The 15270-nt window shown below is 37.9% G+C and overlaps 1 protein-coding gene across 4 annotated transcripts in view; it reads right to left on the bottom strand.

The window, feature by feature from the left end:
- BCAS3 (BCAS3 microtubule associated cell migration factor) overlaps positions 1 to 15270 on the bottom strand; it is a 1245307-nt gene that overhangs the window by 633745 nt on the left and 596292 nt on the right. For all 4 annotated transcript variants that reach the window (XM_063455132.1, XM_063455142.1, XM_063455152.1 and 1 more), the window contains 3 exons: positions 11742 to 11866; positions 10311 to 10476; positions 6163 to 6263 (listed from right to left, as the gene is read on the bottom strand). In XM_063455132.1, coding sequence (XP_063311202.1) covers positions 6163 to 6263; positions 10311 to 10476; positions 11742 to 11866 — 392 coding nt within the window. The remainder of the gene's footprint in view (positions 1 to 6162; positions 6264 to 10310; positions 10477 to 11741; positions 11867 to 15270) is intronic.

Raw genomic sequence — 15270 nt, 5'->3', positions numbered from 1 at the left:
CGACACTCCAGTAGTGTCTCGGGGCTTAACCCCCATTTATCAATGAAATAAAATTGTAACTCCCACCAGAGACAAAGCTCTGTATGTAGGTGTTATCTTGAATGAAAATAAAGAATACGTACTGAGGTTAAAACACTTCACCACAGAGTGGTTGTGGTCAGATTAGTAATCCAAAACCTTTCAGGCTAAGTCTCTGACTAGAACAATTAGCAAAGATCCAATTCTCCTATCTTATCAGGCTTTATTAAAATGTGCCTCTGTAGGGAAATTGGATACAAGTGCAATATAGGTAAACATAGTTCAGTTAGATCAAAAATACAGGAAGAGGGCCTAATTAAAGTTGCTGTTTGTAAGTAATGTTGTTGATGAGTACAGCTGATCCAAAGTACCGGTAATATATTGGCTCAAGAACTATAGTCTCATTTGCACTAGATTAGATAAATATCGTTCAATAGAGAAAGCCCCAGTGGGAGATCTTTGCACAATTGGAATTAAGCTCAGCTCTATAGAGATTGCACTTAATTCAACTTGCTTAGAAGTTTAATCACAGTTACTTGGGTGTTGAAATTAAGAGCATAATAGTTGAATGCAGCCATGTCATGCTTAGCATTTGCAATCCCAATTGTTTACCTTATAATAGGTTTAGAAACAAATTCTATGCAATGTTTAACTAGATTCTACCTGATTAGACCTATTTATTAGTAATATGAAATCATATAGATATTGTGCTAAATTGTGCCCGCGGCAAGGCTGTAGTAGGAGAATCGCTAATAATTTATGCAACTAATACCTTATTTACACAGAGTGATTTCTAAACACATTTATTGTAGTTTAAAGACATATTACGGTGAGTATTATGGTACTAATTAAGAGAAACCAGAAATGCTGAGCTCCTACAGAAAATGGACATTAGGATAAATCCAGGCTGTAATTAGGGGCTCCCCCTCCTAAACAGGGTCAGTTGGGAGGTATTCTACTATTCTCTTATTGTGCAGAGCTGATGATTAATGAGACCTATAGTGAACCCTTAAATTCCTGCATAGATAAGCCAGCTGCAAATTGGACACTACAGCACACAATCATAAGCTTAATGATAAAAAGCCTAAACAGTTAAACGCAAGAAGAACTCAAAATTTATTCCTGTATAAGTCACCTTTGGTGTCAATTGTCACTTCAATCATCTCTTGAGTGCGGTCAGAAGATTGAACAGTAACACGTTTCTTAGTGCAGCTTGAGTGAGCTTACTAAAACAGCAGCTTTATAACTTGATAACACAACTAAGGCCATAGGGGGACCCTTTAAGTACCATAACAACTTATTTGTTAATTGTTAACTTTGAAAATTATGTTGTTAGGTGTGAGAACGTCCCAGGCGCTGGCTTATCTGAAGTGGGTAAAATGCTAAAATATGGTTTAACCCTAAAGTCCAATGCAAGTTAGCGCCCAATCACTTTGTCCCAGAACGTCTGTTTAATGTTCGAGGTGTCAATCAGGAAGCCTCAGGCCGAATACCGCTAATTTGATGAGAGTGTCAGCTGACGCTCTCAGCCTATCAGTAGCTCCCCATTCAGAAAAGAGAATGAAAAAGATATGTGCCCTTTTCACTGTCTTTTCTCTTAATTGGAGTCTCGGACTCTAAGCAGACGTTCAGGGGCACAGTGATCAAGCTTTGGGGTATTACCACTTCAAGTTTGCCGAGTCCTCCTTACGGCGCCCCTTTCACATCATCTGAATAATCCACAATGATAATATACTCATGTTATTCAGGCAACCAAAAAATTCCACAGAATAGTGATATCAAAAAAGACATCACCAAAAAAAAAAAAAAAAAGGGGGTAATGGTAAAGATAAAGACAAATTATGTGGTTATTTTATGTGGAAAACTTGAGTAAATAAATGGAATACGTCTACCCACAATAACACACCTGTACAGCCTATGGCTTCGTATAATGCCCTCCACTAGGGCTAACATTGTTTGTTACATATCTGTTATTTTGCAGTGAACCTTATTGTTTGAAGTCAAACTATCCTTTTTATATTTTGCTGCTCACATTTTCATTCTGCTGTACAGAAGCAATAATTTATTTATTCTGCATAGACTCTAGTTTCCATATAACCTGGATCTGTAGATACGTTAAATCACTCTGCAGGTGAAAGTTGTCTATATGTACATGTTAGCAACAGGTTTCCATATTTCCCACTAGTTATACCATCATGCATTGTAAATACTGACCTCACGCTGACCCAAGCAAATGAGTTAATAGAGGTTCCTAAGTAAACACTCCATTTAATGTCAGCTACATGTAACACATATATCAGAGACCACATAAGGCAGGTGGAAGGGGATCTGGCTATTTGGTTTGATGCATTTCTGATGCTGTGTTGAAACTGACACTCTGGCTGCAGAAGTTAGCTTAGATAGGTGTATGCGTGTTTTTTAGAGCAGATGTCAAGGATGACCTCCAAAATAACCAAACAGCTGTGCAGCCCCACTTACTGCAAACCCTAGGGACAAAGGTATTGAACACTTATGCTGCAAAATGATTGCTCAAACAATGGCCCCTTATTAGCTTCACAACCTACGAGAGCACAGGGTAAAAAGCAAAATGAAATAAAATGGAGTCTGTTGCTGGGATAATTATATATGGACAAATGAAAAAAAAAATGTTAAAAAAAATTTGGTTTAAGAAAAAGGAGAAAAAAAAAATCTCCCTGGACTTCTTTGACTCTTGAAAGATTAAAGAGCAAGGTTTTGCTTAAGGGGTTTGGCATGTAACCTCGTACTTATGAAAACCTGCTAAGTGTCCCCTTCAGACTACCAGACGGTTCATTGTTACACCAGTCTGCTGATGGAGGTACCTAGTGTTAGAAAAGCACATTGAGTATTTTTCAATGACCCATAGGGCAAAGGTTACTTATTATGAATGGATAATGAGACCTAATGCAATGTTCTGACTGCGGACAAAGAGAGGGTCTATACGCAGCCCCTTGTGGCTTGGTCATTGAGGCTTTTATTTCCCTTGCACACTTAATGGAGCCAAACAATTGACAGAAATGCTATACAAAAGACTGAAACTGAGAGAAACTGCTGTGTTCTAACTCTGATAGACAGATAGAAACAGTGACCCTGAAATGGCGCCACAATTCCTTTTACCACTAACATGGCAGACAGCTGCAGCATTCACCCTAAACTCCCATTTAGCCATTTGCTAGCAATTAACCTTATTGACGGGAGTGATATTATATCGAACCATACCGTACTGCTAATGTCAGTCCATTACATTACTGCAGGTAAGCAGAGAGCTCATACTGGATATTCTCTACACACATTGTCTGTGGGAAATTCAAACAGGTGTATGTCTTTCATATATAATTTATTTTCATATAATTCATATATAATACTAGCTTAGCTTAAAGTCAGATATTAATATAAACAGACAGACAGGTAGACAGAACAACAGATATTTCTTGGTGTCTAAAGAAAATATTAAATTAGACAAAATTATGAATACATATATTGTCAAATGCCAATAATGGCTACACTTAGGAACTCCAGACATTTACAAACTACACACATGATTATGCTCAGCCAGCCTACACTGACAACTCATTATGCAAATGCAGTTCGCCAGTGTCTGGAATGTGAAGGGCAACGATGACTGCCTTAAGCTATTTATCTATTTATTTGACCAGGTTAAGGGCTTTAAATATCTGGACAGGAAAACACATCAACAAAGATGAGATGAATTTAAAAACAAATGGGAAATGCAAATTAACGTTTTGATCTAAGGTATGCAGCACAGATTTATAAACTGATATAAGCATATATTTAACTGTAATTTATAAAAAAATAAAAAAAATTAAAAAATGGTGCGTTATTGCATGACAAAGAATTGTTCCTTTTTCCAGCTGCAAAGAATAGCATATAAAATGGGTCTTCACAAAGACAGCTCCACAGTTAATTGGAGCAATTTGGAAATGCCTTGAGACAGGGATAACAGATGGCGATAGATAAGGTAGCTTGTGTTCTTTAGAGTGAAACATCAAAAAAAAAAAAAAATTCCAGCCACAGCAAAAAAAGATGTTTTGGTAAACAAGCAAAAAGTGGTTGAAAATAATGGACCCGAAAAAGAATGACTGAAAAAGCTTATTGGAGGTTGAGATTTTCCAACCAAATGGAAAATAATAAATGGTAACATCATAACAAAGACTGTAGAATTCCAAAGAAGTCAAACAAGGCAGTGAAAGTATCAATATATCACTTTATGAAATGTTTTCCTCTGTCGACTATCATGTGATGGTGCTGGTCAGTTGGCTGCTTAATATTTCTAAATATTTAGTACAGTGAATATAAAAAGGACTCCATGTCGGTTACATATTGGTGGTTTCTGCTGGGTTCACATGAAAGCAAAAAGATAACTCTTCATTTGAGCACTTCAAATGTAAAAAATGTGGGTTGGTATTAGTGTACTTCTAACGGTATTACATGATGTGCTTTTTATACAGATAACAGTAAACCCAGGGTGACCAGATCCACCGTGTTGTTTGGGACACATATCTCATATACATATTGATGGGTAGCCCTGTATATGTAGAATTCAGAAGAAGGTGTATAAGATTAAATAATTAAGCAATGAAGAATACTGGAATTAAGCAATTAGGCAATGATGGATCCTGCAGAATATACATTATACAAACTGCAGGGCAACTGATTCCATGCGTTTTCATAAATATGGTCAACCTGTGTAAATCCAAGTTTTTGGCCATTTGTTTAGGTGCTTCTTGTGCCTTTCCCAGGAATATTTTTTGAGAATAGCTAGAATGTATATAGTAGAGTTGTGGAATATTAGAGTGTGCTTAGAATATAATCTTACACTACTATATCCCTGGGTGTTTGAGGGGGCAATCATGTAGAAGTCATATAGATGTCTTGTCCCCAAAATAAGCTGTAAAATGTATCTTTCCACTTCCAATATGTTTTACACATAAGAACATTTTAGTAAATGTCATCTTTAGAGCATCAGCCAGCCTTTAATTAGTACAGCTGTGCAGCAGTTTTGCTAATTATAAAAAAATAAAAAAAATGATTTTTGAAGATCGCAAAAAGAAATCAGAGCAACAAGTAGAGCTTTAAAAAAATTAATTATATATATATCTATATCTATCTATCTATCTATATATATGTATATATATATATATATATATTTATTTTTAAAGGTCACAATTTGGGTTAGAATGTGACACGGTGCAACATACTGTGCTCCTATTGTGAATGTGCTGAAATACTATTCCACTGATGGTTTAAAATGACATCAGGTTTTTTTAGCTCCTTCCAAGATTTAAGATGAAATGGTGCCAGATTTGGAAATCATTTTCGACAACTGTAGAAACATTTCAGAATTATATGAACATTAGTACTTCTGTGAAGGAAGCTACATTTGGCTTGGAGAATTCCGGCAGCTAAATATTGTGGGGGTGAAACGGTGATCCTCGAGTGCTACTAAAGGTTTTAGTTTGCACAGGGACCTGTAACAGATAGACAGGTAAAGCCGCAAAGCTTTAATCTGGCGCCATCGGCACTGCCTTTGCAACTTAGACTCAAAGCAGCATTTCATGTTTAGGGCCGCTCTTAAAAATGCACATGACACAAAGTAAAGCTACCTCACGTACAGAAAAACACTTCTAACTAGCTAGGTTTATGCTATCCACGCACTATAACTGTATAATAATCCCTATTACCCAGCCAAGTGCATATACAACTGTGATGGTGATTACTACCATATTATGTATGAGTGTTTGTGATGCGATTTTAAAAAGGTCTGACACATTCTACATAGATGCGTGACAGTGTCTGAGTAGTCTTTGTGCCTGTGGAAGTGTTCACGCCCCTGTTATTATTGGCCTTTATCTTTTAAGATTAAAAGGGAAATGTGCTAGTTATACCTAGTATAATGGGACATTCATATGATGCCATAAATAAAAAAACAACAACAAAGTGTTTACTGTGATCTTTGGGTTCAGGAAATGAGCAATTCCTATTCCCTAAATCGGTATCTATGCACATAGACATTTGCATCATGTACAACTCAAGCTTCTATACATATAAGTGATTGCACTTAATTTCAGGGTTTATACAAATTGTTACACAAAAATATTAACTTACAGCCAGCGAGAAGGTACTGGTAATATTGTACCACGTCTGCAGCCAGTAACAAGGGATGATTTGCATTAAATGGAGGCTGGAGTTCATTCCATTGTGGAGTCCTGTAGAAAATGAAAAAAACAGGTTAATAGAAAGCAATATATAAACAATATAACAATATGATTGTTTACCTGAGCCAAAAGTGACTTTATAGTGTGAACTAATTTCTATTCCATGTAGACGAAAAGCTGTAAAACCTCCTACATTGGTGCTATTTAAGTAAATCCACAGCAAGGGCATAGGTTTGGCTAAAGTAGGTAAATATTTTATATCAAAAATGAATAATTGGTAACATCCACCACCAAGGCAACCTGGAGCACATGCTTATTGGAAGAGCAAATTTAGATTATTCAAACAACCTGTAGATCAGCGGACAGCTTTTCACCTCTAGTTTATTTAAAGGACCACTCTAGGCACCCAGACCACTTCAGCTTAATGAGGTGGTCTGGGTGCCAGGTCCCTCAGAGAAACTGCTATGTTTATACTGAGGGTTAATCCAGCCTCCAAAACCTCTAGTGGCCGTCTCATTGACAGCCGCTAGAGGCGCTTGCGTGATTCTCACTGTGAGAATGCGCATTCAGCCGATGACGTCGCAAGGAAGAAGGAGAGGAGGAGGAAAGCTCCCCGCCCGGCGCTGGAAAAAGAGGTAAGTTTAACCCCTTCCTCTCTCCAGAGCCCGGCGGGAGGGGGTCCCTGAGGGTGGGGGCACCCTCAGGGCACTATAGTGCCAGGAAAACGAGTATGTTTTCCTGGCACTATAGTGGTCCTTTAAACAACTTGTAGCTCAGCAGAGAACGATGCATGTATGATTAATCTAGTCCCCTTCTAAAAGAGATGATTGCTGATAATTGTTTAGAAATGTGTTTGCTACCACTGATTGTAATGGCTATATTTGCTAACGAGGTACATGATTTTCCCTGAGACACTTTTATAAAACATCTAAGGTGGGGATATATGATCACATTATTGAAGATTATAAAAGTTTATCTATGTACCCATAGCTCATGGTGTACAGAACAAAGTGTGTCATGAGATTAACGGAACATTCCTTAATTCAAACAAAATTCCTCTCTGGTTCTGTTCTCTGAAAAATTGCCGCTTTGTCCAAAATGAGATCATTTTAATTAAGGAATGCTCCTTGTAAATAGCTCAGTACTTTCATATTGATTACACCATTCGAGGAATGAGCATTGCTGCAGGACAATGTATCCTAAAAATCAATGGTAAAATACTTTCCAATGTCCTAAAAAAAAAACAGAAACCCGAACGATATTTCAAATTGATTCTTGCTTGTTACAGTTAGGGCAGTCCACTTATTATGAGTTATCTTGTTTAGAAACTCGATCTAACAAGCTTTATTACAAAAGTCAACAGTGATAAAAGTACATGCATATATATTAAGGGGTAGGGATAATATCAAGATGTAGTCTGCAGAATTTTTTTTTTTTCTGAATTCCTAAGGAGAAATCTAAATTATTATTAAAGACAATGGGGTTCCTTAACTAAGCAACAGTGCAATAATATACAACTCTATTCGCATATTACTAGTAATACTCATTACAATTTATTAAGCAGAAAAGCTATTTGTTTATTAAAGCCATTTTCGCAACTGGTTAGATAACGAATCAATTAAGTGGTACAAAATCTATTTATATGCAAATCACACTACATTACTGCAGCTATAGCACAGCAGTCAAAACAATATATATGTTAAAACTGGTCTTGAAATGTATGTAGTAATTATAAAAAAAATTGGTAACACAAATACTTTAAATTAAAAAAATAAATAAAGGGTTTGCAGATCTTAAAACATTAACACTATATTATTTTACTTTAGTCCTATTAACATTTGTTAGCAAATGTTAATAGATCCTAGAACCAATCAACGTACACTTCAACTGTCAAATTAAAACTTACAGACACGTCTCTAATAAGTCTCAAAAATGAGAACTGAGGTCCTTGTGTATATTGTGTCATTAATGTATAAGTGTCACAAGGCCAATGCTTCCTTGCTTACAATGTAGGTAATTTGAAGCCTGTCTGGTCATACTCTTGTCTATGTGACAGTTATCACCATGACTGCATCTATTAAACATATGAATTACGTAATTATTGTTTCATACCTGGCAATCTTCTCTGTCAGACCATGCATGGAACGCTGCTGAAGCCCTCTGTGAATGGTCCTGTTGCCCAGTCCCTACTAGCATTTTGAAATCTGTCATTAGATTTCATCATACGGGACAGGTTCCTAGGATTTTTAATTTTTTTTGCTGGGACAGTACCCCAAAATGTCGTACTGTCCTGGCAAATTCAGGACTGTTGGCACCTATGCAATTTACTGGCAATTTTAAAAAATTACCTTCAATCCTAGAATACAGTCACCTACACATGATTTAATATAATGTGTTTAACGAGGAAGTACATACAATGGCCTTTTAATTCTTTTAGAATAGGTTTTGTCAAGAGGATAAAAAATACTATGTACTACTCACCTTTTGGAGGTACCTTCTCTACTCCTGGAGCTAGGGATACCTGTGGGGTTCATATCAGTGGTGAGCCGTCCTTGGTGGTACATGGTCAAGATCACACCATTTGTGCCAAGAACAGCCTCACCAAGGTCTAGCGAACTGCCAAAATGATCGGCACTACCGTTGCATGTATATTCGATTTAATTGCATTTTTGTCTTTTCATTTACTGTGCAATTTCTTTTAGTTTCTTATAACATCTGGCTCTGCAAGCAGACGTTAAATTAGTGGTATACTGCTTATTACCCTCTATATTGCCAAACATGCCACTAGATGCTTACCTACCTAATGATTTACTCTGGCATGTTACAATAATAGATTATAACCTCCGTTTACGTGTTTGTAGCTAAATTATTTTATCACTGGAAACATCACTGTCAATTATATAATTCGGGTATTGTTCCATACAATACATAATTTTCATAGATGTTGTTTCGGATATTATATTGATCTTGCTATAAAAATATAATGTATCTCAATAAAAAATTACATTAAAATAAAAAAAAAAAATTCCTACACAGTCAACGTGAGTATTTAATTTCAAGTTATACCACTCTAAAGCTCTGGGGAATAACTTGGCGCTAAACAAATGACAAGAATAATAATTCTATCATCTACTCCTGTACCTGGTCTACTATATAACAAATATGAAAAGAGAAACTGCCCTCTTTATTCATGGTAACTGCTGGACAAAAGAGATTTCCCCTTTATGGCAAGATAAGAGGGTGCCATGTTTCACAGTAAATTTAGATTTTTCAGTTGAAGATTTCCCTTCTAAAACCTGTTGAAGACTACTTCTGGAAGAATCATTTTGGCCTTCACCTTTAGAGTCCAATGATCTAGATGAATACCATGACGCAGTCAATGGCTTAACTCTTCTATACATTGCAATATCACCTAATTCACTGGTTTCTTTTAGTATAAAGGTGGAGATTTTTCCACACAGGAAATTAGCCACGTTTTTTTTTTTTTATTATTATTGAATGAGTAAGCAGTGCTTGCTTATGCAGGAATGCACCTGGTTTTTGCCTGGATGTTATAAAAACTCACCTGTGCAGAGATAAAGAATTGGAGTTGCCTGCTTAAAGTAGGTATTTTTTTTTTCTAATGCAGAGTTAGTAATTGAATAGAATCTCTCCACTCTTATAAACGTATACGTGGATGCAAGAGCCAATATCTTTAAATGCAAATATTAAGAATAATATTTTTCACAATTCTAGAAAACTTTATGAACACAATCTACTACATAAAAATCTGTCATTATAAGGTGTGAGATGAGAATAGCCTGATCCATCTGGTTTACACAAGTAGGGCATTTATTGCTTTTGTCAAATAATATTAATTATTACGTTAGAGGGTAGATACATTCTTTGTATAGTCGCCTCCCGCCTGCCATGATATGTCCTTGAGAACTCCGAAAACAAATCTAAATTAAACAACATGTTTCCCAAATCAATATAGTAACTGTGTTAAAAATGCAGATCTAACCGAATAACACTGTATAAAATATGCCTACATATTACTGTTAAGATGAAAAAATAACAGTTATAAATATCATCATAAATATAGCAAACTTTCAATACCTAACTAGTGTCCAACTGGCCCGAGGTGATGTCCACATTTCCAGTAGGGTGTCATCATTTATCTTCAGTGCAGTGCTCAGGGGACGAGGTTCCAAGACATGTTCAACTAGAGTTCCATAACAACTAATGATATAGAGGGATTCCACAACACACTGCTTTGATTGGTCTGAGAAGAAAGCAAGATAGACATCTCACTAAAATAGAAGTTCTCTGGTATAAAGAGCAAAGCTTGGGAAGAGTTTAAAGAAGTTACGTTGTTTGTAATTTATATTCTCAATCCATTATTCAGTTTCATATTAAAGCTCATTTACTAAGACAGGAATCATGAATAATTAGGAAAGGGGAATTAACAATTCAAAATTTCCTTGTCATTTTGTGCGCTGTTCTCCATACATGGAATAAACCTTTGTTATCTGCTTTGCACAATTATATATCAAGGCACATAACATTATGTAGTTATGACAAGGCCGAGAAAATGACAAATAGAAAATAATACTAAATAATAAAAATAAAAAAAATTACTTCAAGTCGGACTTATTTTTCCCACTTGAGTTGACTCCCAGTCAATAATATCAATAACTATGTTTCACAATGGCATGCATGGCTATCTAACATTGCACAGCCTCACGGATCCCTTGCATTATATGAGCCAGACCAACATATGTTGTGCTATGTTTAGACATAACTCTAAACTGACATACTGGGCAGTCAGAAACTATTACATTTATGATGCAATCTCAGCCAAGTTCACGGTGGACATATGGCCAGAACACACAAACCACCACATCTGTCACGGACGGTTAGAAATATGAAAAACTCCATCAAGAGGGTGTTTGAGCTCTTTGGAAAAGGTGCCATGCCATTTAATAAACAGAATTTAGCGGTCTAAAGTAAAATGCCAATGTTCGTTAGTGGCTTCTTTTAATTTTCATATGTAATTGCAGAAAAATATTTGTCAGTGTGCCTAGATCATGCATATTTATGTGGCAATGGTATTTTTAATTTAATTAGGCTAAACACAAGAAGGTAGGCTGACCTGCACATTGGAATTATAGGACAATATGGTGGTGGTGGTGGTGGTGGTGGGGGGGGGGGGGGGGACAGTTAACAATAAATTATGATAATCTACAAATTACCTATGGGAAAACATTAATACAAAAAGTCAGGTGTTCGTACAGCCAAAGACAATTCCCAGGTGCTTACTGAAAACCAACTTGCTATTTAGGCCATAATGGTAGTTGTGTTGAAAATTCTTCTGGAGACAATATTTTGTCTAAACTTGTTAAGCCAGCTGTTAACTCACTGTTTAATGAATAGATCCTGCGTTCTAAATTCCTTGTGCAAAGGTTTTGGCTCTGGTTAGCCATCCATAATCACCATACCCAATAGAACTATTTGTAATCTAAAAAAAAATACAGTAGAAATGCTGACCTTTATCTCTCTTAATGCTTTGGTTGCTGGCAAACCAGGACCTCGAAGATCCAAAAACAGCTGCTACACAGAACTCTCCTCCCATGGATTTGCTTGGGGAAATCTGCGGTACTGGCTTGGCTTTGCTTTAAACAAAAAACAATAATACATTTAAAAATACAAACAAATAAAACCAACACTATAAAAACAGTCAATCTGTGAATGCAGACAAATGTGCACTAAATTAAAATGGACATAGAAAATATAGCTTGAGCAAATCTTTATGAATTGCAGACATTTGGATTATAACCATTTTTATTTTTAGATTCACAAAGCATGGCTCAGAATGCGAATGTGAATTAGCTATCTATTTAGAATTGTGACAATCCATTATCCTTCATGCCGGTAAATCCTGTTGAAGCACTTCCTGGGTCACATTCCAGCTTGCACTTCTGGGTCACGGCAGCAACATGATCTCCTGATTTCTCAAGTTCACATGCATCTCAGGTTTTATTTTCCTAAATTAGTCTGTGCATGCTTTTTTCATGACAGAATACCTGAAGATTTGCATTAAATGCCAGGCTGTGCCATGGCAATCTCATAATTTATGATAATCATAATTAAAATGAAAAAGCTTAATGAAGAATAAAACAGACCATAATCCATAGCTGATATTTCATTTTCTTGCTAATTACACAAAATTCTGGAATATTAGTTACTTGAAGAAATGTCCTTAAACATCATGCCAACATTCAAAGGTACTCCTGCTTGACAACAGTGGAATATGCTTAACAGACTCACTCATCAAGCAACTTACCCTAACCATGTTGTGTGCTACATGTCATGATATGATTCTGTGGAAAATTCTGGCACACAAATAGACAAATATCCAGGGAATGATGGGAAAAATGTGGTGTTGAGAACCCAAAAGTGCAGGTATGCACCTTGTAGTGGTGAGTCAATAAAAAAAAAAAAAATGGGCAGACTAGATGGGCCGAATGGTTCTCATCTGCCGTCACATTCTATGTTTCTATGTTTAATGGCAAAACATCACCATCAAAAAGGTAACATTTCTCCTTCAAAGGAGGGACTGGTTTAAGAACCACAGATGATGACAGGTGGTGAGATGGCACAACAATGTTACCATGAATAAATATTTATATATATTTCTCATGTTTACACGTCCAGTAATTTACATAGGATTGTTTTTATCATTTATCACCTGAAATCCAGTGTTAAGCAAAACAGAATTCATTTGAAAATTTGACATTAAGCCAGGCTTGTTTGGCATCAAATTGTACCTTGTACCACAGCAATTTAACGAAAAGTATTTCTATGAAGCCAGAGCTAGGCAGGAAAAGTTAGAAAGAATCAAATGCAATTCTAAGTTGAAAGTGAATATGAGATAATCTGGTAGGATAGCCAGAACAAATAAACTGCCAACAAATGTCAAAAAGTAAATTTTTCATAACCACATAATACAGTCTTACTTTACTGTATCTGGTCTACATTTAATGTTATTAATTTTACGTAAATGACAAAACCAGCAGAAAGTTTAATAGGAAGTCAATCGAGGTAAATCATGAAAACATATATTAATATATCAATACAAAAGTAAGAGATATCAAGCAGAGGCTACGCAATAAAAAATGTAAAAGTTTAACTTGTCTTTCTCCAGTACTGATTTCCTTTCCACCTCCCAACAAATCACAGAGGAGGCATGGTGTCACTGGAATATTGTGGACATAATGTGCATATGCATGCATTCAAGTTGCTTCATTAAAAATCATTGTATTCAGTGCTTTCCTATGGGCTTCCAAGTCTTAATTAGTCAGTTCAGCAGAAGCAACATTTTGACAACTACTAGAGGTGGAGTTAACATGTTCCCTGTAATATTGCAGTTTCTAAAAAAAAAATTAATGATTTTATTAAAGACACGGAGGCTCCTATTATGCTTCTCTTTCTTTTATTTTCCCTCAGCAGCGAAGAGAGAAATGAGTGAAAAAGAGAAAAACATATCATTAACATATATACATATTCAACATATTCCACAGTGCTACATTGGGGAACCTCCCCCTTTTAGTATATAAGGTGTAGCACTCTCTTCCTCTTCCTCTTTCTTCGCTGCTCCCTCAGACCAGCTAAGTACATTTATTGACTATATCATTATACTGTCATCTATACCTACTCTGCCTGCAGTTTTATCTGCAGGGTTTGGTTCTAAGTTTTATTCATTCCTTATACTGTTTTTCTTTCCTTTGGGGTGGGCTCTTGCCCCTCTTCACCCTGACCGGGTTTTGACCCGACCCGTTTTTCACCCGGGTCCCTGGGCTCCTCTGTGCCCCTGACTATCCCCCCACCCCACCCTTGTCGTTTTCGGCAACCGTTATATCCCGCCTTCCTTACTCCACGGCGGCCTTTCACACCTTCTCGGTTCCGCCGCGGGCGCGTTCTGCGCATGCGCGGACACTCGCGGCGGCCATTTTCTTGGTTTCCCGTCGCCGATAGTGCCGGCGGCCATTTTAAGCCTCATTACTCGGCGTGTTTTTGCTCCGAGGAGGCTGCTTGACCCCGCTCCTGCTCTTACCGGGTAATTTTTTCTCTCCTGCTCTGTCCTTTGTGCGTGGGTTAAGCAATCCAGCACCTCTGTCCTTTAGCCTTACATTTACTGCTAGTTTGTTATAATGCAGTCTGCCTGTGGTGATTTGAATCCCCACCCTGTCCCACCTAAGGGTACCACAGCATCTGATTCCCAGGCCGACTCCAACCTTATAGGTTCTGAGGAATTCCAATCCCTCTTGGACACTACTATGTCCACCTCTATTAACAAGGCCATCTCCTCGGCCATGGGAGCTATGTCATCTAGTATCTCCCTATCTATCTCTCAGGCCCTTAGACAGGCCCTTCCCACCCAGTCGGGCACAGGGCCCTCTCCCAACTCCCTTGATGAGATTAGCCCAGGGCGCAAGGCGCCTGCCAAGCGCAAACACACCGCTGACCCTCCCCACACCCAGGTACAGCCTGGTTTGAATGACACGCCTCAGGCTGTCGATGATGGCGCGCAACAACCGCGCAGTAGAGCTACTGGCCGGGCTACGGCGGCCAGGGAATGGAAACGGGCACGTGCCCATGATTTATTGTCCGATTCGGACGAGGATGGGGACGAGGAGTCAGACAACCAATTCTCAGATCCCTACGGGGACGAGGTTTCAGGGGACGATGACCTACCAGGGTCACAATTCCCTTCCAGGCAAACCAAGGCCAAAACCCCTTCAGGGGCCCATGATGCAGAGCTAACCTCTGACGAGAAAGATGCCCTGGTCTTTGACCCGGACAACCTCAGGCACCCTCGCTCCGCGGAATGGGAGCCCGCGACCCATATAGCCCGATACCTGGCCCTTAGGGTACGGAAATCCCTCTCACAGGAGGGCCGGAACAAGCTGAGGGCAGAATGCCCACGCCCGATCATACCCGATGCGGTAGCCAAGACCCCTGAGGTAGACCCCCAGATTGTGCAGTTTCTGGGCAAGTCGGGTTGGAAACCCAAAAA

This window comes from Pelobates fuscus, chromosome 1 (genome assembly GCF_036172605.1).
Source record: "Pelobates fuscus isolate aPelFus1 chromosome 1, aPelFus1.pri, whole genome shotgun sequence".
NCBI classification, from domain to species: domain Eukaryota; kingdom Metazoa; phylum Chordata; class Amphibia; order Anura; family Pelobatidae; genus Pelobates; species Pelobates fuscus.
Note: the sequence above shows the minus strand (reverse complement) of the source record. Positions and strands in the feature narration are given on the sequence as shown.